The sequence below is a fragment of the Protobothrops mucrosquamatus genome, unplaced genomic scaffold, assembly GCF_001527695.2.
Source record: "Protobothrops mucrosquamatus isolate PMUCROS unplaced genomic scaffold, P.Mucros_1.0 scaffold784, whole genome shotgun sequence".
NCBI classification, from domain to species: Eukaryota; Metazoa; Chordata; class Lepidosauria; order Squamata; family Viperidae; genus Protobothrops; species Protobothrops mucrosquamatus.
Window position 1 is genome coordinate 30750 of NW_015387052.1, and position 27436 is coordinate 58185.

The 27436-nt window shown below is 39.1% G+C and overlaps 1 protein-coding gene across 1 annotated transcript in view; it reads left to right on the forward strand.

The window, feature by feature from the left end:
* Window positions 1-2135: 2135 nt before the first annotated feature.
* Window positions 2136-27436, forward strand: part of ZSWIM6 (zinc finger SWIM-type containing 6) — a 100824-nt gene continuing 75523 nt past the window's right edge. The window contains exon 1 of the mRNA XM_015818751.1: window positions 2136-2838. Within this exon, the coding sequence (XP_015674237.1) occupies window positions 2136-2838 (703 nt within the window). The remainder of the gene's footprint in view (window positions 2839-27436) is intronic.

The following is a 27436-nucleotide window of genomic DNA, read 5'->3' on the forward strand; positions in this document are numbered from 1 at the left end:
AATAGAGTGACTTTTTTATTTGATCATTTTCAAAGCAAGCTTTCCTCATCTTTCCTTCTTCTGAACTAGTACTGGGGCATAAACAAACTGTTAAGTCTATAAATCTCATGAGGGAGTTGTTGATCTTTGGTGTACCTACCATACGGTGCAATGTTTTGATGATTTTATTGTATAGACCAGTGGTTCTCAACCTTTTTAATGCCGCGACCCCAACCGGTCGTAAGTCGAGGACTAAACCGGTCGTAAGTTGAGGACTACCCAACCGGTTGTAAGTCGAGGACTTTCCCTGCCCGGGAGCGCCGCACATGCGTGGTTCCGCCCCCTGCGCCGGCCGAGGCGTAGCTGGCAAGCGGCAGAGATGGAGCAGGCCGACCACCAGCTGGCCCAGCCCAAGGGAGGTAAGGCACCTGCCGGAAAAGGGGGAAAAATGGCGGAGAAAAAAAATGGTGGACAGCCTTGCTTGGCGACCCCCGTGAAATGGTCGATCGACCCCAAATGGGGTCCCGACCCACAGGTTGAGAACCACTGGTATAGACCCAGAAGAAAATAAACCACCACACTTTATCTTTTTCCACATCTGAACTTCTAAATATTTTTGCTTATTCTCAATCACTTTTTTTTTTAAAAAAAAAAATCCTTTTCCTTCCTTGCATAACCTAAAAGTACCATCAAGAAAAGCCTGACTTTTAGAGCCATGAAGGTTTGATGGCCCTTGGCCACATTCTAGAAGTGATTTTGCCCTTTTCTTCCCTTCAATATTCTATACCAGCCCAAAAGACATGACATTTCCAATGCTCTATCTATCCAAACACTATCCAGGATCAATCAAGGGCAGCCAGATGCTGCCACTCACTGAGATTATAAAATTCTCTCACAGAAATTTACACCTTCTAATGAGCCACAGAAACTTGCATTATAACAAGTTCTGCTAGTCTTTGCGCGCGACAAATTTCTTGGGGCTAACTCGCCTACCTCCTTTGGAAACGCCACGCCACAACCGAATCGGGCTTCGTGAAGCTTCCCCTCCTCACATTTCAGGTCCAATCTCAGATACCTCTATGGCCCCCATCCGTTCCCCAGAACCCTCCCCCTTTTTTCGAGATGAGGCTTCTAGCTGTTGGGGGAACAAGGCAAACACGGAAGAACGTCGGAACCACCAGAAACCGCCACCTCTACAAAGCTCAAAGCCCTCGAAATCCACAAAACGAAAAGCGAGTTCCTCCAACTCATTAGCGTCCACGCCTGGGAGGAACGTCCTCACCATTCGAGTTTCCGTGCCCAAGAAATAAAAAGACTGGAAAGCGACTGGAAAATGCCCGCAGCCTCCCTCAGCACGGCTGGTCATTCGCTTGACCTCCCCTTTCCGCTCCAGGTGCAGCGCCGCAGACTAACGGACAGCGGCCGGACGCCGAGCCGGGCGCTGGGGACAGCGCGGCTACCCTTATTTCCTTGGCGCCGGGACAAGAGGTTTTCGCCTAGGGCGGGTTCCGCCTTCCCGGCCGCGACTTTCTCCCGGGCCGTGCGGAGAGAGGCGAATAGTACCCGACGGGGTAAGAGTAACGCGCTGGGCCCGCCCAACGCCGCCTTTTCACATTCCTTTCCGTAAACGGTGCCACAAGAGGAAGCCCCGGAGACCCGCCCCCTCCGCCCACCAAGGACAGCGCGCGGGAGGCGGCGTCCCCCTGGGAAGGTAGTCTTGGGCGAGGCCGCTGCGTAACGCTCGCGCGCCCCTGGCGGGTCTCCTTTTACCTCCCTATCAACTCGGTACGTGCTTCAGAGAGCCGCGCTCGGAACCCCGCCCCCTCGCCCATTTTGGGATCGGCCGAACACAGGCCTCCGGCTCCGAGCTCCACCCTACCATGTTTGAACACAGCCGCCGCCAGGCCGTCACGGCTGACGCGGCGAGCACACGGCCGCAGGGCGCGTTCTATTTATGTTTGTAGCCGCTAAGTTTTGCATATGCCCGCCCCTTGCTCCTCCCCTCCTTTTGTGGCCCAGGCGGAAGGGTCCCTCCCCTTTTGCCCGTATATAGCTCTGATAGGCGGGATCTGCCGCTCCGGCAGTCTCTCGCTGCCTTCCTGGTGCCGTTTATAGAGTAAAACCACTTCCGCTGTCTGCTTAGAAGCGGCGCGATCATGGCGGAGCGCGGACAGCTCCCTATCCCCGCCAAGCGCCTTTGCTGCAGACCTGGGTATGGTGCTGGTTGCAGGCCGGGGCAGCGGGCGGGCGGCGGCGGCGGCGTGGATGTCGGCCTCGGCGGCGGCGGGGCACTTTGCGTCGCGGGACCCTCGTCGGCCGCCGCTGCCGCTTCCTCCGCCGCCGTCGCCGCTTTCCCCTCTGCCCTCGCCGCGGCTTATGCCGCGTTCGGAGTGCTTCCATTGGGCAAGACGCAGAGCCCGGAGTCCCTGCTGGACATCGCGGCGCGGCGGGTAGCGGAGAAGTGGCCCTTCCAACGGGTGGAGGAACGGTTCGAGCGCATCCCGGAGCCCGTGCAGCGCCGCATCGTGTACTGGTCCTTCCCCCGCAGCGAGAGAGAGATCTGCATGTATTCTTCCTTCAACACCGGCGGCGCCGCCGCCGAGGAGTCCTCCGCCAGCAGCGTTTCAGCCGCTTCCTCGGGCGGGGGAGCCGCCTCCGTGGCTTCCACGGGTACCGCCGGCGGCGGCGCCTCTCTCGCTAGCGCCGTCTCCAACAACAGCGGCGGAAGCGGGGGGACCAACAACGCCGCGCCCGCCGGCGGCGGCGGGACAGACCCCGCTGCCGACGAGAACCGCCTGCCCTTCCGCAGGGGCATTGCTTTGCTCGACGGCGGCTGCGTCGACAACGTTCTGCAAGTCGGTGAGTCATTCGGGCTTCGGTGGGTGGAAGCGGCGGGGGGGGGGAGGGTGATGCCATCGTTTCGCTCCCCCCGCCCCGCTTGGCTTCCCGTCCCACGGTCTTTGCTTCGGGTCACGGTCTCGTCGGAGTCCTCCCTCCCGCGCGCATTCTTCAAGCGGACTCCCTTGCCTCGTTCACCTGCACGCTCGGGCGCCCTCCGCTTGTTCCAGCCGCCCGAAACACCCCCCCCCCCGACCTTTTTTTCCCTCTTAAGTTTTTCTTTATTCTCATTCCCTCCGTCAGTTCCCTAAGAATGGGAACCTTCCTTCTCCCCACACCCGCCCTCGCCCTCCCCCTCCCGGTAGCTTCTCCTCCTTTAAATCTCCTGTCTTGAGGCTCCTCCACCTAATTCCAATTTGTCTCTTTGCCACCCAGTCAAGCAACCACCCTCGTATTTCTTGGGATTACTTTATATATTTGTTTAAAAGACGTTACTGATCCTAGAACATTTTAATCCTATACCAGGAGCTTATTTTTGCTGTCCCAGCGCCTTCCAGAACCTCACGTTTCCCATCTTTCATCCCATACAAAATCACCACCCGTACAAAATCCAGAACTGTTACTTTTATTTTTTTCTCTTTATTCTCCTCGTTTGCCTCTCCCACATATCCAGGAGTATGAATGGCAATGAATCAGCAAGAGAATCCTCTGGGAAGCTTCGCCAGGGAGGGATGGAGGAAGGGCGAGAGGGAAAGAGTGTCTTTGGGATTTGCCAAGAGAGACTGTGTGAGCCTTTAAACAAAGACATTTCTAGGACAGCAGCACTTGAGAAGGAAATAACATCTAGTTTTGGTTTGGCACAGAGTCCTAGAGTGCTTTTGTGTCCAGCCTGCATCTCCAGGTTTTTGTTATCCATGGCAGTGAGGGTAGGTCATTGGGTCATAAAGCTGTCAGATTGCTGATGAAACAAGGAAGGTCTGTCTGCGATGCGATGCGATGCAGGGGCGGGGAAAAATGGGCTGCCAAGGAGGAACTGTTGTGCAGGAAGGCAAAGCCTGCCTCAAGTGCTGCCAAATAGATCGAGGATGTAGTTGGTTTCTTTATCTCTCATTCTACTTTGCTGCAGAGCAGGGGAGACTCTGCTGATTTCTTCCTGAACTAATAATATTGTACTTTCTCCGCAGTGCTCGGGCTGTTCTTCCCATTCCTCTTTAACTCTTGCTTTCTTTTAGTCATGGAGCTTTGGAGGTGGATTTCCATCCTATTTCTGTCCTTCAGGGAGGTGAAGGTGGGGAGCGGTTACTTCTTCCAGTTAAGGGGGTGCTAAGAGTCTGTAGGACGACTTCCCTTTCTCTTATGTTCGGATTGGAAGGTTTGCCTCTGCTTTTGAAGGACAAAATGGATAGATGGTTCCCTTTTTAAAACTTCCTGCTCAGGGCGAGGCGCGAGGCTCTCTGTGGTGCTCAGCCTTTTTTGTTGATTTTTCAAGAGAGTTATATTTTGGCAGTACATCTGTGATGGCTTTTTGGAAATTCCCCCTTGAAGAAGCTAGCATTCTTCATTTTCATGTTTGTGTCCTTTTCAGAGAGATTTTTTTCCCTCTCCATGAAAAGGAGAAGCCAAACAAAAGAGCTTCTTTCATTGCTTTTCACTGTCTGCAAAATAGCAAGGAGCTGACAATGGGGAAGGCAATCTGGAGATGTTAAAGCTGCACAACTCTAATTGTCCTCTGCGCAGATTTGCTCAGCTTCCTCTCTTGGAAATGTAAATGCAGCCTATGAGTTTTGTGGGTTTATTCTCCCCCACTTTCTAACCCTCCACTACGTAGATCTGTGTTTTCTTGGTATTTAAAAATGTGGCTATTTCAGTTAAAATTGCCATCTGTGTTACTATGGGATTTATATCTGTATCCAAGCTAAAAGGTTAAGGCCAGCCTGAGTCAAAATGGAATTGTTGAATTGTGAGGCAGACCACATTCTCCCCATATTGCCTTTCTGCTTTTACTGCAAATGGTTTAGCTTTGGGCACTCCTCTAAGTTCTAATTAACATTCCTCAAGACTTCTGTATCTATCCCTCTAGCAGAAGTCGGAGGCACCTCTCCATTTGTGGTGCCACCACTAGAACAGAGCCTCTTCTGGTTTGGCTGGTCTTGCTGAGAGCTCCCCCCCTTCCCCCCCTTGACTCCACTTGTAAAGGATGAGAAATGACAGTAGTGTATGTAGTGAGGGTTTCTTGGCTGATTACATTTAAGCTTGGAATTCACTGTGAAAATAAAGCCAAGAGGTGATAAATAAAAGATGCAATCTTCTCTGAGAGACAGACACCCAGCATGGGCTTAGCTTTGCTTGCTTTCAGCATTTAGAAGAGGCCTCATTAAGAAATTGTGAAAAGAGGAGGGGGAACTCTTGTGAAACATCAACAGGAGAAGAGAAGGGGTCTTGAATGATGTTGTCAAAAGGCCAATGAAAGGCCATATGCATTAATACAACTTGTGTCCACTGCTGCTTTTGGAACAGTTAAACATCTAGTAAATACTTCATGCTAAAAATGTACTTTCATTTCTTCCTTACATGATCTGTTTGGAAAACCTCCAGGTTAGTAATGTATGGAAACTTTGCCTTTTACAGCATTATTTAAAATGTGACTTTATATGGGTGTGGTGAGAAAAAATATAACAAATCCGGAGGTTTCCCAAATCATGTATATGCATTACTGTATTTGCATGCTGTTCATTCCCAAGGGCTCTGAGAACTAACAGTCAGAAACAGCATACAGTAATAATTTCCTGCAGTAAATGCTGGACTTAGTAGGATTGCTAAAAAAAAAAACTTTTATATAAGACAAGCAGAGTAAATGAAAAAGATTAGCAGACTCTTGTAAACTGTCCTTTTCCTTAAGATGCTGAATTCTATTATCATTTTAGATGTTATCTTTTAAATTGGTTTAAATATTGTTGTTTAGATTTATGGGAAGCTGCCTTTGAAGCTCCTTTAACACAGCCCTTTGATTAAGAAAATGTATATAAATTTTTTTTCCTGTCATGTTGTTCAAATGTATTGTGTACGGTGTATGACCAATCTACCCAGGTCAACTATTGGAATAGTCACCTGTTCAAATATTGCAGATTGGCATAATTTCTATGTAAACATTTTTAGTGCTGGTTAATATATCTTCAGTGTTGAAGAATTTAACAGTAGTGGCTAATATTTTGTGTTAGTCATTCAGTTTTGTTATCTGAAATTTAACAAAAACGCAGTATAGGAAGTTCAGATTGCTGTCTCTTCCAACTTAGTATTGTCAGCACAGCCTCTAGACTCTTTCTACAACCTGTCTGCAAATTCTAAGTATTAAACCTAGAACTTTTCTTATGCCAGGTAGGAACTCTGTCACTGAACTAAGGCCCTTTCCCTAATCAAAATAAATATTATTTGGAATTGTGTTAAATGAGAGTTTATATGACACCTCTGCTATGAAAAACATTAATATATAGTCCTATAGTCAATCTTATTGCTAAAAACCTACATCATAAATAAGCACATGGAACATATTTTAAAATGTTTTAATAGGCTAGAATTATGTCTCATATGGAATATCCTATGCTTCCATATTATTGTTGTCTAAAGTTCCATAGCTAGAATTTTTAAAATAAAAGATATGTTTGTCAAACTGTGGTCAAGGTTATTTGCAGATTTGTTCTATACAGAAAGAAATCTAACTATTGCTATACATGTTCTTAGTTCTTTAGTTCCTTGAATCTAGTGCATAGAGAGCATATTACCACTATTACTAAATACTTTTATTGTATAGCCATAGTTGCATATTATATATTTGCGTAAAATCAATGTATGGGAATTATTTTTTTAACTATAGTGTTAATGTTTAGAATGAAAGAAATGGGAACATAATACACATGGTATGTTTATTGGAAATCTACATATTTTTATTATTTTTAATAAGAGATTAAATTGGCTTTGTCACTGGCTGGATTTGATCTTCAAAACAATTCAGCAACCACAGATATTGCTATTTTTAAGAGAGCAAGATTTGCACTCTAATTTGCAAGGCTACTAAGAACAAACATTTTCTTATGTTTATAGTAGGTAAGCAATTGCATGGCATTCTTTGTAATGAGAAGCCTTACAGTCACATTAAAAAAAAAGCTTAAAAAAAGATATAGTTCTTTTTGAAGCTCAATCCTTTGTCTACAGATACACTTTTCTCTTTGCTGGTGTTTTCAGTAAATAAAAATAATTGAAAATTATTAATGAAGTAACCTGGACATAAAAGCCTTAACTACTTTGATGGAATTTGGAGCATCTAAACGTCCAATTTTGGATTTTAAAGTTTGGTAGTTCTAATACTATACTACGTATTAATTAGGAATTTTCTTTCAACTGTGTCTATAGCTTGGTTTGTTTAAGCAGATAATTTAGTTTTCTAATTGTTCTTTCAGATATCAGCATCTGTCTTTGCTAGTTGGCATGATATATTTGAGATGAATAACTCATGCCAGCAAAGCTGTAGATTGATATGTGATAATTCCAGTTGTAGTTTCATTTGTACACATGTGTAATAATTGCTTCATAGCTGATGCTATGAAATTTAAAGGAACTTTGTATATTTTGGAGAAAAAAAATTGTAACAAGGAAGTGTGGATAAAACTATAGCTTGAGCAAGTTCTGTTGCAGATTTTCTCCTTCCTCTTCTCATTCATGAAGACTTCTTATTCTCCAAGAGGTTCTTTGCATAAGATTCCAATACCCCTAAAGTCAAGACTAATAAACAATTTGTTTTCTAAAATATTGGCATGGTTAATCTTCCTGTTATGACTTTAGGCCTGAGAAAGGTGGAACAACCTGCCTCCAGAAGCTGTGAATGCTCCAACACTGGAGGTTTTTAAGAAGAGACTGGACAACCATTTGTCTGAAATAGTATAGGATTTCCTGCCTGAGCAGGGGGTTGGACTAGATGACCTGCAAGGTCCCTTCCAACTTTATTATTATTATTATTATTATTATTATTATTATTATTATTATTATTATTATTATTATTATTATTATTATTATTATTATTATTATTATTATATTATTATTATTATTATTATTATTATTATTATTATTATTATTATTATTATTATTATTATTATTATTATTTGTTTCCAGTCAGAGCATATTTACATAATTATTGCATAGTTAACTTTGAAAATCAGTTTATAGTTATTTTTTATGAGCCAATACTTCTGTCCATTAATATGTTTCTAAAGGTTACCTTTTTAAATGTAGTCTATCTTTGAAACTTCTATATACAGAAATTTGAAGGTTGTTTTTTTTAGCAGTGCCTGTTTTCTATCCAGTTCCAGTTCATATAAAAATATATATAAAAAAATGTGTTGGGATATTAGAAATCAAATGGCTTTTGAAATGAAATTAGATTTACTTGATTATTACCTCATTTCTAGGGAAAATTTTAAATCTGCATACTTGATGACTCTGTCTTTTGCACATTTTGGCACTAACTATGGTGTGCATAACCCACACCCCTAAGCATGTGTGAAGTCAGTAGTAAAACAAAAATAGCTAAAACATTTTATATTGCACAACTTAAAATACTTCTAGAGGGTAAGCAGGTTAGAATTTCACCTAGTTAATCCAGTTTTGATGCCAAGAAAGCCTATCAGGTGTTCAGGCAGTACAACACCTGTACATTGTGTATACCTACTGCATAAGTACAAAAGTGGGTGTATTTATTTGATTTTTTTTCATCAAAGCCATCTGATAAATTGTACTTAGGCATTCCAAAGCCAGCTGAATTTTAGTACGATAGTACTAAATGCAGATGGCATATAAATAATCAGATTGTCTTCTCTAGATGCTATATTTTAATATCTAGTTGCTATACTTTAATATCACGGTTTTTTAAACAAAAGACAATACAAAGACTGGCTGGAGGATATGGTTATGCCATTGTTCTGATTCACACAGCTGATAAGCTATAATGCAGCATATCTGATTTTATCTTAATCTCATCTGTGAAAATAATCACTATAGTGTGTGAAGTATGATTTACATGTTTTTCTGTAGAAAAAAACAATGTATAAGTTTTTAAAATCTTTGTCAGAATTTTATATCCCTATTGAAATACTTTTCCAGTCTCATCTGTAGGTTTGTTTTTTTTAAAGATGAGTCCAATAGCACTTTATTGCTTTATAACAATCCATTTACTGTGTCTCCAATTCCTGCCTGTTAAGGTTCCTAACTCCCAACTCCTCTTGTTAAGGTCCCTAACTAAATTGAGCCTTTAAAAAAAAGCAAAACCCAAGAATTTCATGCTGAAACAGCCATATTGTAGCTATAGTATAAATGAAGAACCTGACTTTTTAAATCTGTAAATGGAAACTGAAACAATCTGCAACACTAAATCTGTAAAAGGAAACATATATATATTTAAAAAAGACCTTGTTGCAAGTGTGTGGCAGTGTTTGAAATAGCTGAAAATTGTGTTTGGGCAGTGGCTGAAGACGTCTGACATTAATTGGAACAATGCTGTAGAACTTGTCAGTAAATTTAAATTCTCCCTTCTGGACTTAGCTGATCGGATATGCTGGAAGCTCATTTAAAAAATTAAATGTGTTGGAAATCTAGGTGATTTACGGTACCTCTTGTCTTGTTTTAGCAGCTTGTCTGATTTTATAAGTTCCTCTTTTATTGTTAATTAATGTCAGATCTATTGATGATAATAAAGAAATTCATGGAAGACTCAGCGTAAAAGGAAGGTCAGGTTGAAGGGAGGAGAATCATTAGGCTTAAATTCCAAGGGTTCTCTTATTCCATGAAGTCCGAAACTAGGAAATGTTTGGATTTTTAGGCCTAAGGTCCTTGATAATTTTAATATAAGCTGGTAATTTTTGGCCCTATTTAAATAAGCCCTTTAAACCTGGCTCTACACCACGCCCTGTATGAGAGTGGACGATTTATTTATTCGTTAAATTTATTTTTATTTGCCGCCTATCTCACCATGGGGCTACTCTAGGTGGTTTACAATAATAAAAAGGAAGAAAAGGAATGGAGTGCAAACAGAAGAGAAGTAAAAAAAAAAAGGAACAATAAAATTAACAAGGATAAAGGAACACAATGAGAATAATGCAACAGTATGATAACCAGAAAGATGGGTGGGTGGAGAGAAGAGAGCAAGGGGTGGGGGAGGTGGAGTTTGCCACCACTCTAGCGGCCACCTCCAGTGCGGAAGTCCCCCATTTGATCTCCTGGCCAACTGGCAGAGCCAAGTCTTTAGTTTCTTGTGGAAAAATAGGATGATGGGACCCTTGGGAGGTATTTTGATCTTATGAATGATTCTCGCCTTTTTTTTCCCTGGTCTTTTGAGTGATGTGGTTTCTTTATTTTTAATCTTCTGTTTTAATTACTATATTTTGTAAGATGCCCAGAGCCATGACAGATTGGGGCAGCCTGTAAGTTATTTAAAGAAATAAATTCTGTAATAAATATATTATTAAAATCTTAAATATTTCAGTAACAGAGCGTGTTAATAAACTTTCATGTGTGGGCAGTTAGACAGTGCTGGATTTGAGACCAGGGATTGGTGAGGTACCAGCTGGGTAGAACACTCAGATTCTCCTACAGTAGGTCCAGATTGCTCACGGCTGCTGAGCAGGACCAGCTGTCTATGCCTCCACTGGCTGTTTCCTTTACAGCCATAGCCCCAAGGTAAGATCCAAGGTTAAAGTCCAGCAGATTGACCAAGATGGAGGAGGAGGAGGAGCCAAGGCAAAACCAGTTATTGCAGACAAAACTGGTTGTCTAGTTTAGATAACATTGTGCAATAATTGCTTTATTAAATTATGCATTTGTAGATATTAGGTTAAAGATTAGTACATCTAAATATTTTAGCTTCTGTACTCCACAGGAAATTCTTAAAACATAGTAAAAGAACTTGAACTATATATGATCATAGTTACCATCTTGAAATGTTTAGAATACTTCTACATAGTGGCTAAGTAACTGGAACATGATTTATTATTAGAACAGTTGAGCCCTGCATTATGTATTAAGCTGTAATACCTCTAAATCTTGCGGGATGTATTTCTGAGTAGAAAATCATTATATGGAATAATGTAATTTAGAAATTAGAGGGGTCCAGCCAAGTTGTGTACTTTGAAGTCCCATTGATCTGAATGGAAAAGTGTTAAGCGCATTCATAAATCTGGGAGCTAAATGCTTAGTTTTGTCTGGACAGTGTCTAAATTATTGTGAAATGATAATATATGAATATGTTTAAATTTGCTGTGTGACCATTCCTATCCTCACTGGTAACGTTATTTTGTAAACTGAAATCATTTTTAAAATTTTTTAATATTTTACTTTTGCTAATTCAAGATGATTAGAGTAACAAAATAAAACTTGAAAAAATATAGTATGTTTTCAATAATATTTTTTTAAAATATCTTTACAAACTAGATGTTTGCATTTGGAGTCAAGCAACTTTGAGCTTTCAACCTATCAAAGTAACCCTGTTTACTTTGTTTATATCCATTTATGAAACCTGGTGGCCCTATATAGCTCATGGTGTAAAGCTAGGTGTCTTCCGTGAAGAAATAAAAAAAAACTATGAAAGTAATTGTGTTAATATCTAGCCAGGTAAAAATAGAATAAACTTTAAATTCAAGAGCTATTAAATATAATGTCTAATATTAAAATAGAATTTAATTGTATTTCAAATCCTAATAAGATCAAGTGATAATAAGAAATTCCTATGTGAACGCAGGACACTTCATATAGGCAAGAGCAGTGTTTCTCAACCTCACCGTTTATGATGTGTGGACTTCAACTCCCAGAATTTAAGCCATGCTGGCTGAGGAATTCTGGAAGCTGAAGTCCACACATCTTAAACCCACTGAGGTTGAGAAACACTGGGCTAGATTAAGTAGTGGCAGTTAAGCTAATGGTGAAGATCTTCTAGCATAGGAAGTTCCAGATACCTGACGGGCCTCTGGATTGAGCTTCAGCTTTCTAAATAATTGTGCAAATAGCTTGTCTACTCAGGATGTTGGCTGGGAGGGAAAACTCTCTAATGCAAGTTCACTGATACTTATTAACTTATCTAGATTCTCAGATATATTAAATATCAACTACATGTCTGATGGCTGTATTATATTTTCTAAATGTTTGAATTCCCCTCTCCCACCACCCCACTTTTCTATCTCTTCAACTGTAGGAATTTTTGCTTGCTGCTGGGCTGCAGTTAATTTCAGGTCTGACTCATTTTATTGAACACTTTTAAATTGTTGCTCTTCTGCACTTGATAACAGTGCTGTTTCTTGAGCAAAATGTGTTTCCCACTTGAGTCAGCATGAAAAATATTTTCTATTAGAGTAGTCAGCTGTTTACTTGAGAACAGCTGACAAAATTTCATAGTTTCAGGCTCAAAGGGTAAAATGAGCTTGTCCTTTAGGCAGGTTTGGATAGATTCCAGACTTTGAGAAACAACTTAAGTATCCAAAAAGTGGAATATTTTTTTTCACTTTTCTCTCTTACATTTTGTCTCTTGAATGCAATGATTGGTAGAAGGTAATTTTGGTAATTTCCTGTATGATTAAAACTAAAGCTTGTAAACAGCTATTTATTTCTAGATAATAATAGCAAAATTTTAGATATGAGTAATTAAATAGTAACAGTTCAGTTTAAATGTAAGGAAGTTTTACAGATTATTTTTCTTCTGTATATATCCTGATTCCATATATAAATATACTCATACAGCTGAGGATATAAGACCATAATTCTAAGATACAATTAATACGTCTTAGTTAATAATTTGAAGGGGAGATAGGGAAGATGATTTTTGTCCTGATAACCACAAATATCTAAGACACACTGCCATATTAGTTTTTCTTCTGGTAAGGAAAAATTTTACTTTTTCAAAATATAACCGCCTTCTCCCCTCTCCCCCCATGCCTCCCTCTTTAATAATGAATTGAATGTAATTTCTTTTGGGATGCTCCAGGTAACAAGGGAGCCAGTTTCCTCTTTCTTTTTTCCATTTCTTTCTGCAGCCCTGAAGAATTACTTCTATTGTTCCTCAGTCCCCCTGAGCTCATTTTTAAGGTGTGGGAGAAAATCAGCAAAAATCACCTACTCTTATTTTAATCAGCAGAAATCGCCAATATAAGAAATCATTAGAATTTGAAAGCAGTCCATTGTTTATATAACAGCTTCTGACCCCCCCCTAAAAAAACCCCAGAGTGTTGTGAAGGAAATGATAAGAAATATAGGACCGTTATTGTAGATCAGGAATGGACAGTTTGTAGTCCTCTACCTGATGAGGGTGATCAATAGTGTTCATCATTTTTAATGATCATAGACTGTGTCGCTGACATCATCTGTTAATTGATGTTGGTGAAGTAACATCAAGTAAAAAAAAAAAAACATGCTTAGGTTATTAAAAGCCTGATGCAGGTCCTCTTGATTGGCATGATCAAATACTGTTTGCAGTCTATTTTGTAGATTGTAGGTATATTAAATATGTATGTAAATTAATAACAAAGTAACCAAAATATTATTCCAGTTATAATTTTAAAATTGTTGAAAAGCTTTTAAGATTGTGTTTCATTTGGAAGATACATTTAATTTTCAAAGGTGGTATGAATAAGGCAACACTAGTATTGCTTTCTTTCCAATCTAGTGCGTCTACTACCTCATAATTTTGACTTTTCTTAGCATGTATTACGTGTTTATCAATGGCCTTTATGAGCATTGAGCATTGAGGGTAGATAAAATTGTATACATTTGTATGCACTTATGTAAGGCTAAGTGACTTTAGAAGTGTGTTTTGTTGATTGTGGTTCAAGCCAGAATGCATTGGATGTGCTGACTGATGCCTGAAGGGAGATATGTAAATCTTCCTTGTGCAGCATCTTCTGTGATCACTTTTCTATTGAACAGACAAGGAAGATACTGAGTAAGAAGAATAACCCTTGTGGGCCACTATTAAGTAAGTTATGGCTTTCTCAGTCAACTAAACAGATGATAAGTGATGTTATGTAGTGTGATTTGACAGTGGCAGATGACAAGAGAAATATAGTAATGGCTTGTCTCCCCACAAACACCACTTCTTGTTGCCAGTTGGTTACATATGAAGGAGGGAAACTTAGCTAGACATTTCCTTTTATGTGCCCTTTACAAGAGTAGAACATTTTGACATTTGATTCTTGATTTTTCCTTTAATGTTCATTAGTAATAGGTCTTCATGGAAAAATTTCATTTTCATAAAGGGCTGAGGTCTCCAAACCAGTTATGGAAAAAATAAAGTTATGGGTTTTCTACTTTAGAAAATACAAATGTATAGTAATATCAATGCTTCCAAATGGGTGCTTCACTTTTTCCTTCTGGATTATACCAGCCCAGTGTTATTTGGAATTGTTTTCTCTAAGGAAAACTCTGTAAATACGCTTAGTCCTCAGGAAATGATTTAAACATCACATGTTCTGTCTACATTATTAAGATCTGTCTAAAAGCCTGGGATAGCTGTAAGTTTTTTTATAGTCAGAAATTTTATTTTTTAATATAGTTTTATTAAAAATAGCTTTTTAAGTAATGTATAATTACATGAACTTTATCTGATATAATTAATATGGCATAATATTTACAGACAATCCTTAACTTATCACATTTGTGGTCAATTTTCCATTGTTAAACAAGACAGTTGTTAAGTGAATTGCATCAGATTTTACTATCTTTTTTTGCCACACTTCTTCAGCTAATCATAGCAGTTGTTAAGGAAATCACTCAGTTATTAACTGAATCTAGCCTCTCCTGTTGACTTTGATTGTTGGAAGCCAGCTGGGAAAGTTGCAAATAATGATCACATAACTCCAGGATTCTGCAACTATATATACAGCATATACTAAATATATGCTGGTTGCCCAAATTTTGATCACATGACTGTGGTATCTGAAATGGTTGTAATTGTGAAGACTGGTCATAAGTCACTTTTTTCGGTGCTGTTGTAACTTTGAACAGTTGCTAAATGAATGGTTGTAAATCAAGGACTACGTGGACCTTTAACAGTTTACTAGATCATGGCATAGAAGAAATACTATCTATATAAATTTTTGAGTGACTAGCTCCAAAGCAATAATGATTATTGTATTCATTTGTCAAGGTTAGCTAAGCCCAGTAACTTCTTAGAAGTTGCAAAAATGTTCTTGATTAGCTGCCTTATGTTCCTGGAATAAAGTTCCTAATGAACATTAAAATAAGATTTTTATTATGTTTGATGTCATTATTTAAAAAACAAAGTCTGATCTTTGTTTATGTAACTCATCTACCAGTCGATGAGTCTGGTAGAATTAGCTATGTTTTGGTTTCTAATATTAGATGCTAGTTTCTAAGTGAGATGCTTCCCAAACACATGTGATGAAATGATCTGGATTGAAAATTAGTTAAAATATCTGGTGAGCAATTGCTCTCTAACTTCAGCTTTTCAAATGTCATGTATATGAATATAAATGTTTTAGCCATTTGAGATCCTAATCTTTTATAAAATAAGGTCTGTACTTGGTGAACTTTATGATCAGAGGTTCTCCTGTTCCAATCTTTCTTACATGAAGCTCAATTTTGATCCAGAAATATTATTTAGCAATTAAACCGTACAAAGGTTTAAACTTGGCTTGAGCAGTCTTTAATACTTGGAAACTTACAGGTTGGCTACATTGCCCTGGATTGCTCAATTTCACATATACTTTTATTTTTAAGGAGTCAAATTAAACAATCCCATCCTTAATAGTTTTTTTTAAATGAAACCCTTGTCCTTCATTAACTATTTTTTTAGAGTAAAAGTAATTCCAGATGAACTTTAATTTTTTGTAATTTAGCATAAGGCAGTGAATAAAGATATGAAATGTTTTTGCTCGAGTATAAAATAAAATGGTGTTCCACAAAAGTATTTCAAAGTTTGGGTTAGGGCCAGAAGTGCATTTCTACATAAACAGGTTATGTTACATAGGATGAATCCAGACTTTATCATAATGAGTGGTAGTCTGTGAGGTTAGTCAGAATTCAAAAGACATTCTTTGCACACAGAAGACCATTAATGAAACATTTGTCTTTGAATTGTTAGAATAGCTACAATTTTTGAGTGCTTATAGGACAGTTTTCTGCTTGCTTTTTCATGTGCTTGCATATGGAGTCAACTGAGAACAGCTGCAAGAGTTGTACAAAAGAGGTGACTGCTTGAAGAGAGGTGGTTCATTTATGCTCTTACATTCTGCAAATGTTCTCTACTTACTGTGCCTGACCCTGATGAGCTCCAATGAACCTGTTGTGATGATGTAACAGTCTCTTGTAACAGAACAGCAAAGGGGGCATTTTTACCTCCTTAGTATCCCCTACATTTTCATAATTTATTTCAAAAGATATCTGGGACATGAGAGAGGCTATAGATTTAAAGAAAGTGGATGAGAGTCATATTCCTTGAGTAGAACTCTTCTCTCTCAGTCTTAGATTTTGCCCTTTGACAGCATGCCTGGCATTAGTTTCGACTAATTTAAGTTCCTTTGATTTCAGTAGGTCTGTTCCTAATTTAGTCTGAAAAATATCAGTCAGTGAATTGGATTGAATCCAGAGCAGGAGCTGATCTTGCCATTCTTAAAACTCACTGTTGTTATCTATAGCTTGAAACAATATTTTAATAAGATAAACCCTAGCCTAATATTCTAGCTGATTTGCTGAGATCTAGCCAACTTTGAATTAAAATTATAGCATTACCACATAAAGCAAATGGGAGAGGCTGTTGCTAGTGTCTGCTTGGTACTAATACAATGTAAGATTAGAATTAGTTCTCACAAATTCATTTCAAAACAGAATTAAGGATCGAAGAGTTGTGATATAAAAATGCATACTATACAAAACATATCACCAGCCTACCCTTTTACAGTACAAATTATGTAGGGGCAATAATTGAGTAATGGAGATAAAGGGAAACTGGTTTTCTTTACATCCGTGAGTAGTCTTTTCACACATACCTCTTCTCCAATGCATACATAGCATGTCTTACGGTTTTCCATTTTTTACAACTTAGCATAGGTAATGTCTAGATATCCATGACTTCTACATGGCCTAATTCTCAAATTCAAAAATCCATAGTAAGATTTATATTTTTAACTTTGTGGTTACAGAAATGCAGGTGATTCATCATTAGAAGGTAGACATATTTCTTCGTCCCAATCTGACCTTCTGGGTTTAGGATCCTGGATTTCTTGGAAGGAAACTAGGTTCAGAGAAAGGTAAATCTACTCGGAAGGTCTGTCCAATTAGATAAATGCTTCTGCTTTTACTTGCAGGCATAAAACTACATGATAATTTTGAAACTGGAAAATTGAAGGAGCCATTTGTTTGTTACTAAACACTTTTTGTAAGAAATCATGAGTGCATAGGAATCTAAGATTTTATCTGTGTAAACATAATAACCTACAGCTGAAAAAAAAACATGAAATGCTAGTCATATAATTATCTAATGGATTCTTAGATATTACCGATTACTTTTTGATTAATTCAGGTAAAAGTCCCCTTGAAGTAATATTGCTTGGTATGCAAATGAGTTCTCTCTAATTCTCCACTAAATTAGCCTTACTCAGACTTGTGATGTTGGTAATGAATAGTGGAAGTATAATTCCAATAAATTTGGAGGGCACAGGGGTGAGGTAAAGCAACCTTAAATATTTCCTCTATAATGCTTTGAAATATGATTATCAATAACCAAGCCAGTTAGCCAACTAAAAAAATGAAATATATGATTCAGCAGTAAGAATCAATTCAACTTGCAAAAAAGAACCTAAATATAGGCTATTGGCTTCCTGAGTTCTCTTCATTTGCATGAGTTGACTAGGGCAAAAAATCCTCCCAAATTGCTCTGCCTTGAAAATATTTAGGGATTAGATGGGGAGTCCTCTTTTTTCTTCTGACACAAGTAAGTAGATCACAGGTGTCAAACCTGATTGTGTCATGTGACGTATCGTGACATATCGTGACGTTTTTTGCCTTTGCGGAGCCGGGGTGGGCGTGGCCTGCTTATGACGCATCCGGTCCACGGGCCACCAGTTTGACACCCTTGATGTAGATGAATTGGGAATTTACTGCTTCCTCCTCCAGTTAAATATAAAAGGATCAACTAATTATAAATTAGAAACCACAAGTGAAAATCTGAAGGATGTGTTTATTGTGTGACTTTAAGTCTGCTCTGTATGTATATCTGTTAACATTCTGAAACGTAGAAATAATAGATGTATGTTCTGGTATCTATAGGGAAAACCCATTCAGATAAATGGCTTAGAGCAGCGGTTCTCAACCTGTGGGTCGCGACCCCTTTGGGGGTTGAACAACCTTTTCACAGAGGTTGCCTAAGACCATCGGAAAACACATATTTCCGATGGTCTTAGGAACTGAGACTCCACACTCTTCTACGAGGCCATAGCTCCCCCTGGCAACTGGCAGCCTCCCCTGACCACCGGCAACACAGGAGGGACGGCGGCGTCTCCGCCGCCCAGCTGGCTTCCGGGGATCCCCCCCGGCGAGAGGGAGAGGCGGCCGCGGCGGGAGGCAGTTCCTCCAGCGTCTGGCTGACTTGCCGCCAACGCCCAGCTGATTTTCGGGACTCCCCCTGCGTCCAGTGAGAGCGAGGGGTGGCTGAAGCAAGAGGCGGTCCCTCCGGCGTCCGGCTGGCATGCCTCTGATGTCCAGCCGGTGGTAGGGACTTCCCCGGTGTCCGTGTCAATGGAGGGAGGCGGCCGTGGTGCATGGCGGCCTTGCCGACTCCCAGCTGGTCCTCGGGAGCCAGGCGGCACCCCGGGGTGGCATACGGACGTCGGCTGGCTGCTGGCTGCTCCTTCCCTGTCCCCCACCGGTTCATGTCAAGCCCAGGGGCTTGACACACCGCTTATAAAGTTTTCGGCAAGCCGTTTCAAAAGCTAGGGACAAAGCTAGAATTCAGAAATAATTGCCTATTCAAAGCCATGCAAGAAATGGGTGGAGGGGGGGGGAGAAAAAGAAAAAAGAACGCATGGAATTAAAAGCACTTCTCCTCCTCTCCCCCACCGAGGGGGCTTTTTCCTGCGTCCCACGCGCATTTTGTAATGGAGTGGGGCTTTGGCGCCGGACACGTTCCACTCCACGCGGTCCCCCAGGCAAATGTGGCAAGTGATGGGCAGCGTGAGAGACAATGTAACACTCTGAACGTTCTGAGCCATTGTGACATTTCGAATCCTGCGAGCGTGAAAGTACCAACCCACAAAGCTGCAAGCGCCGCAGCAAGGATGGAAAGGGGAACCCCTTGCTCTTCCAACTCTCACGCTGCTTAAGGCTTCGCGTACGGTGAGCCACCGAGGCCAATTTCCTCTGTGAGAAGAGAATGCTTTCCCTCTGCTCCCCCCCACCCGAACTCTCCTCAAAAGGGGCGGGGCTGAGAGACAGGAGCTCCTCGAGCACCACGGCGGGCGGTTCTTAGGGAAATTACCCTCTTCTCTGACCGTTTTGAAATAAAATAATAAAATATACTAAGAATAGAATAGAATTTAATTATGTTCAATTTGTAACAATGAAAATATATCCTGCATATCAGATATTTACATTACGATTCATAACAGTAGCAAAATTACAGTTATGAAGTAGCAACAAAAATAATTTTATGGTTGGGGGTCACCACAACATGAGGAACTGAATTAAAGGGTCGCGGCATTAGGAAGGTTGAGAACCACTGGCTTAGAGCATTTGGAAACGTTAAACTTATTCATTTTTTGAGAAATATTGGGTTAATTCAGTTTCTTAGAAACCAATGTAAAGGTATTATAAGCTTTCTAGAAGCCTACCCAGATTATTTTATGAACTTGGGTAGTTTGCATAAAAACGGATTGTTTTCATACCCAAAGACTAGAAGGGAAAATAAATCCTTAAGCTGTTTCTTTTACAGTTAACATTTTGTAAACAATTCAAACACTATTTAAAAATGAAGCAGCAAAGCATTTTGAAATCTAAGAGCAGTGAGACATGTAGTTCTTCTGGTAAGGAACATTGTTTAAAATGTGAATGCTTGTTCGGAAGTTTTAACCATGATGTGCTACTCCTGATATTTAGTTTATGTTATATACTGTATATTTTATAGGTTCCTCATCTCTTAAACATTATACTGCTTCAAAATTGCAACAAAGTATAAATACTAAAACAGATGTCCCTGTAATTATTACATGAATGCTCTGTTGCTATTTAATAAGTCTTTGAGATAAACACCCATCTCCTTAAAAGGTTTGGTGAACAATAGTATCTTTAACTGGTGCCGAGAAGTAATAAAAGAGGGCAGCCAAAAGGGGAGCAGGAACAAATTCCATCAATAAGCTGGCAAAAACAAAAATCAATAATGATTTTAACAGTGTGCTGTTAAAGTGTAAAACATTCAGCTGGCTGTTTTCTTCATATTGCCTATTATAAAAACATTGTTTTCACTTTTAATAAGCTAAGAGCAGCTTTATGTTCATGGCAGGCATATTAGGATAACAAAAGATGACTTATTCTCAGGGCTTTTTTTCTCATAGAACGCCCAGAATGGAGTTCCATCACCTTTTTTGGATGGAACCTTGTAGGGTAGGCAAGGCGGGTAGTATGACATGTTGGAGTTCCAGCACTTTTTTTTTTAAAGCACTGCTTATTCTTAATCATTAATTAGCAAAAGCTGGAGTTGGGATTCTAGATCAGGAATGCTAGAGTAGATGGGCTGACATCTGAGGTTGAAGAGAATATTAGGGGATTGGGTGAAATGTAACTGCAGGGATGTTCCTGTAGGTGGGAGATATGTCACAAGCCATGAGAATATTAATATTGCCTGTCACATAGGTGAAATATTACATGTAGTTAATACCTTGCTATTGTTGGTGAGAGTTACATGTTATAGAGAAGAAGTGTGTATGGATGATATCAAAACTATATGTGGTTATAGCCCATCATATTGACTCTAAGCTTAAACTGCTACCATTGTACAATATTCTGTTGTTCTATGGTCAAGATGCCCCTCAAGAAGCTTCAGCTGAACTTCAGCTGGCCTCCCTGTCAACATTTGGTGAGACAACCTAATTTCTTTTTATATATCTGCAATCTAATCTTGCAGCAGCTAAAAAGAACATAATGGTATAAAAAACCATAATGGCTCTTGTGAAGGTATATAGATAGAAGAGGTAGACAGCAAAGCTGAAACATTCCATTGGCTCAGTTAAAACACTGAGACTCAATAATAACATTTTAAATTTAATTTTCTTTTTCTTCCTCTCCCTTTTTTTTCTTTTATGTTGGGTCTCTTTGACCACAGATCTGAAAATAACATCTCATTTTTATTAATTGATCAATCAGTCGGAAAACTTTTCTGTATGAAATTAAAATAAATACTTTGAATCATATGCCAATCCCCACCTGCATAATAGTTGATGTGGTCCAACAGCACCTAGTTGAAAACAAACTCTTTTCATCTGAGCAGTAAGGAAACTGCCCAAACAGCAGAGGAAAAAAAGATCAGCTCCTAACTCACAGGATAATTTTGGACAACTGCAGAAGAAGAAAAACCATATTGAATGTAGCTTGGATTGATTAGAAGAAGGCACTCAACTCCTTGCCACGTGATTGAATATCCAAGTGCCCAGAAATAACAGGAGTCATAGAAACATAGAAGCTTTGTGCAAAGTTCAATAGCAGAGTGGAAGATGCAATTGTGGTCACTAGTGATAGACTGGGAGAGGTTAATATCAAGAGAGGAATCAGCAGAATAGAAGAGAAAGAGCAGGAGAAAATTACAAAATACAAAGACCTGCAAATACAAGTAGAATGACTGGCAAAAGAAAGCAAAGTAGTATAAATAGTAATAAGCACATAGGATGCAATTCCAGTCCATCTGGAGCACCCATTGAAGACTACTGGAATTAACAAACTCACCACTAGTCAATTGCAAAAGGCAGTTTTACTTGAACAGTTTATATCCAATGACAATACCTTTAAAACCATCCAACAAAAATATTTGCCTATCCCAGGTCCTTGGGAAGGACTCGATAGGTGGATAAAAATGCCACATCCAGTCTGAAGATCTGGCTGACTGTGCAATCAACCATAATAATAACTTTTCAAGGCAAGAATAGTGTATAATGTCCAAAAAGAAAATCAGACAAGCAAGATTATTTAAACAAGAATATTTGTATGACACTTTCAGGCATTCAGACCATTTCAAAAGCATTATCTTGCTATATTAAAACAACACGGTAAGGCTAAGCCTATATTATCTCCATGGCAGTTTAGATTCTAACTAATAATAGATCAGCTTAGTAAAAGCTCTTTTTGAAGCTTCCTGTGATGCAGTTCTCCATAAGGAAATGCAGTATGAGGGCTAGAGAAGGGAGATGGCAGGATGACAATCAGATGAAAAAGAAAAGAGCTGAACATTTTGCAGATGGTCGCCTCCTTTACAGGTAGTCCTCGACTTACAAAAGTTCATTTAGTGAACGTTCAAAGTTACAAAGGCACTGAAAAAAGTGACTTATGAACATTTTTCACAGTTACAATCTTTGTAGCATCCCAAAATCATATGATCAAAATTCAGATGCTTGGCAACTGGTTCCTATTTATGACTCTTGCTGTGTCCAGGGGTCATGAGATCACTTTTTGTGACCTTGTGACAAGCAAAGTAAACGGGGAAGCCAGATTCGTTTAACAACCAAGTTATTGATTTATCAATTGCAGTTATTCACTTAACAACTCAAGCAAGAAAAGTCGTAAAATAGGGCAAAACTCACTTAACAAATGTCTCATTTAACAATAGAAATTTTGGGCTCAATTGTGTTTGTAAGTCAAGGACTACCTGTATTGTTAAACAATTCAGAAACTTTTGAGGGGGGGGGGTCCTTGGTGTTCTCTGAGCTTGTTTGTTTTCCTGCGACCAGCACTGATCATGTTACCTAGTTTGGGTAAAACAACCCAAGCTCAGAGAGCACCAAGGACCCCTCATTTCAACCCTGAGCTACAAATATTCTCCTTCATCAGGAAGTTTTCCTGGCTAGATTAATTTCAGATGTGTCTGGTAATAATGAGCCATACCCTCCAGACTGGTGGTTGTGTGCACATACTCCAGGCTAGTATTAACTCTTGGTGACCTCTTGGATAAGTCTCTGAAGTTTTTTTGCTAGGTTTTTGGAAGTGGTTTGCCATTGTCTGCTTCCTAGACTAAGGGAGAGGCCCAAAGTCACCCAGCCCAAAGTCACCCAGCCAGCTTTGTGCTTAAGGCAGGACCAGAGTTCATAGTCTATTGGTTTCTAGCCAAATTTTAAATTAAACTTTTCCTTGCTAGAATGTTCTTTTCTCCAAATAATCATTCCTCTTTGGTTAATCACTGTCTTTTATTCTGGCTTATCTTCTATGTTGCTAAGAAGATAAAATGATTTTAGAACAATCTCTGCTGCCTGATTTCCAAAGAAGAATTGATCTGGTCAATGACTAAAGCTCTTTACTTGTTTACAGTGCCAAGCTGGGGTCCTCAACATGGTGCCCAGGGCTTCTAATGTTCCCACAAAAGTCTTCTTGCCTGCCAAATTCCCGGTTCCACCTGATTCTATAAATTTTTTAAAGTGTTTATTTAGCTAAAAAATAGAAATCTAGTAAAGGAAAAACAGAAAAACCACAGTAGCAGAATAACTGCAGGCAGAGCTTTAATTGATTGCCCAAAGATAAGCAGAATTATTATTAATTATTATTAATGTCCAAGACCAAACCAAATAAAGAAGAACTGTAGGTTTGTCTTTTTGTGGAAAGAGGCTAAAAGTTGGTGAGAGGGTGATATTTGGATAGCCTTTAGTAAGTGAATTTCTCTCAGGAATGAGCAAGCTCCCAGTAACCATTTTGTGGGAGTACCCACAAAATATTCTCAAGACTTTAAATGTGTTCAGCAAGCATTTTATTTTATTTTATTTATTTTATTTTTTTAAAGCTGGAAACCCTTGCCATACTACATCAATTAAATTAGTGTTTTTCAAACTTGGCAATTTTAAGATGTGTGGACTTCAATTCCCAGAATTCCCCAAACAGCATGGGGAAAATGGCTAGGGAATTCTGGGTGTTGAAATCCACACATTTTAAAGTTGCCGAGTTTGAAAACACTTGAGTTAACTGTTCAACCTGGTTTTAGTGAATGTTTCTTAATCTTACAATGCAATTGCTAATGTGTCCCTAATGATATCCTTGGCTTTGCAGATACTTCCTCAAAAAGCTTTTTGTATGTAAGTTTTGGTAACCTTTGGGTGTTGTTTTTTCTAAAAAGAAAAATCACCTAGAAGGTCTTTAACTTTGGAATGATGCATGCTCTGGAAGCTTCAAACTCTCCTCAGCTTTTAAATGAGAAAGTTAAGCGGGCTACTTAACTGTCTCTCTCTCTCTCTCTCTCTCTTTTAACTCTAACCTTATCTGTCTTCACACCCTGTCAGTTGTTCTGTCTCAATGCCATTTGGGACATCAGGTAAAGAGAGGGTTAAAGGTGGCATGGGCTGAGGCATTATGCAAGCTGTTAAGCAAAAAGGAAGTGCATTACAAAATGCTGAGCTCAGTCGACTGGCCCACTGCCAAAGCTCGCTTTCTTCACTACAGCTGAGGGCTTTCTAAGCTTTCCACCAGTGGGTTTATCTGAACTGTTTAGGAATGCTGCCTGAGTCGCCAGCTGACGTCAGCACCAGCAGTTCAGCTCAGGGCCAGGCCAGGCTGACGGTGAAAAGGGGAGAGGCGTCGTGTAGGCTGGCTGGCTGGCTGCATGTTTGTGTGCGCGCACAAGCAGATGCTTATATATGAACATGCACTCTTGCTGGACATGGCTGGAGGAGGAGAACTGCAGTTAAAACAACGGGTTTTACTTTCTTTGTAACTTTTCTACAGGAAACTCCATTGAATTTACTCCTGCTGTAGAAAATGAACTCCCCAGATTTTTAAGTACTGTTCAGCAAGGGGATAAGGCAGTCCTCTTCTAAATGTATATCTTAGTAAATTAATGTCACCCATTACAATCAAAATATTTGTGTGCTGTCATAGCCTGGGCTCCTCTTGTTTTATAACTGGATTAGAAAAACCTGGTATAAAACTGGAGTCTTCAAAATCAGAATTTGCTTTACTATTGAAACAAAGTTTGCTTTCCTTGCTGATTTCAGAAATGAATAGTTAATTGAGTCATTATGACTCAGATTGGTATTCATGCTCTATTGCCCAGCATTCAGAAAGCCAGGGCAGTTGATGAAAAATAAGCCTTTATAACCAAAGCCTTATTTATAAAGCCTTATTTTTAAATTATTTACAAATAGCTTTATGTCTATATAATGAAAACATGAATTGCAAATATTAGATTTAAAAGAGATGGTTGGATTTGCAGAAAGTTCTTTTTTTATAATATTTTATTGATTTTTTAATTTTACAATTAAACATTTAAAAAGCAACGTGGTGACTGGGTAATCAATGATTCCAAAACATAGATAAATCTTTAACACAAATCGCAAGTTACATCAGATAACCTTAATATCTACTATCTCATATTGAATTAATACAATTCTTATTGTTATCAACTAAGTAAAACCAACTTTGTTATATTTATCAATAATTTTGAACTTATACATATCTTAATTGTGTTTACATTCAATCTTATATACTGTTGTAGCTTTCCCCCCAGGCTTTAATTTCCCCTCAATATTCAACTTAACATTTGGTATGTTATAGTTTCTAAGCTTTAGGTAACTAGAGTTTCCCTTATCTCAACTTCTACATTTCCCCCTTTTTATAACAAAATCTAATATTTTAAATATACATCTTATCTATTTGCATATAATCTTATTCTACTTTCTAAAAATTCTCTTTTTTTTCACCATATGAAACCAAAAATCTATTAATCTTATTACACATCTTACCTATTCGGTTATAATATTACTTTATTTTCTAAAAAAATTATCTATATTCGACCATCTTCAACTTTCTAATCAATAGTATAAAATCCCCCCTAATAAATCAAAACCCTAGTTTCTTTCAGCCTTACTCTGGCCTTTTTCCTTTGCCAACTAACCATCCATGTCAATACTTTTTAATTCCGGTTTGCCATCACGGCTCTGGCAGAGGCATGGAGGCGAGCTCCGTCTTCAGCGTCCAGTTTTATTCCGCTGGGGGACCTTGGAAAGAGTCGAAAGTCACCCTGTAGGGGCAATGAGCAAGGAGAGGACCCCCACTTGATTGTGGAAGGGCGGCAGCCCTTCCGCTTGATCTGGGGCAGCTCTCCAAACCGGCGGGGGAAAGATTGGCCATAGCAATATGGCTCATCATTAAGCTGCTGACAGCCAAAGTCAAAACTATAACCAAGCACCTTTAAAGGCAACGCAGATGAAGCTGGGTGAGATCTGACCTTCTCTTTAAGACTTTAAATATTTTTCCTGCAGAAGTTGTCCAAAGTATTTCTCCCCCTGTGAGGAGAGAGGGAAGGGAATTCTTACCCCACCCTCTAAGAAGAGCGGCGATTGACTACTAGGGGAGAAGAACAATTATACAATTCTAATTTAATTGGATGCACATACCTTTGAAGTTTGGAAACTAAAAGTTTTCCTATTCTTACTGGAGATATTGGCTTTTATTTAAAAAGAAAAGAAATAAACTTGAAAAACTATTATTAAAACTCTGGACTTAAAAAGTTTTAAACGCCATTGGTGACATCTTGTGGCGAAATATGCTATTACAATTTGTTATTGACTAAAAGAGACTAAAAGAGACTTGGCTGGAAGCCCAGAAATTAGAAAAAACCCTCTTGACCTTGACATACCACCTGTGAGGAACACAGCTGTAAAGAAGAAACTGCAAGGTGGTTTATCTGGCCTGTTTGAACTATGAAGATAAACCTTTATTGACTTTCAGAATTATATGTGGGAAATTGTTTTCCTCTTTCTTTACATGAGAAGACTTTGTTGCTACACGAGATGATGGAATACTTTGGACTATAAATTCTTACCTGCCAAACAATTTTTACTATAAGACTATCCGCAACACGTGAAATATATGTCACACATCTAGCTACAAAAACTATTTTTAACATTTGATTTTAAAATCCTTAATTTAATACATTATCAAGAGAATATGGATGAAGATCAGGAAAAAATCCTTTCTATGTTGAAATCAATACATGAAACCATTCTTTCAGCATGTAACAAAGTAAGAGGCAACATAAAGGAACAAAATACCAGCTTAAATATACAGACCCAGATTTTGACTACAACCAAAGACCCAACAATGCAGAAAGCAATAGGAGAAATGGAACAACTAAATATTAAGATAGAGGACCCAACTGACCAACAGGGGAAATTAGAAAAGAGAGTGACAACATTGAAAATGGAAAAGTTTTTTTTTATAAATCAGAAGAAACTTGAGGAAAAGGAAGAAGAACAGACTGAATGGAAGATAAACTTATTAGGACAACTGTGGGAAACTGGAATAATGGGGAGGCCATCAAAGAAATATAATGGGGCTAGTTGTTCCAAAAAAATGTAATTAAATGGTTTTTCTTAACTCAAATAATACACAATAA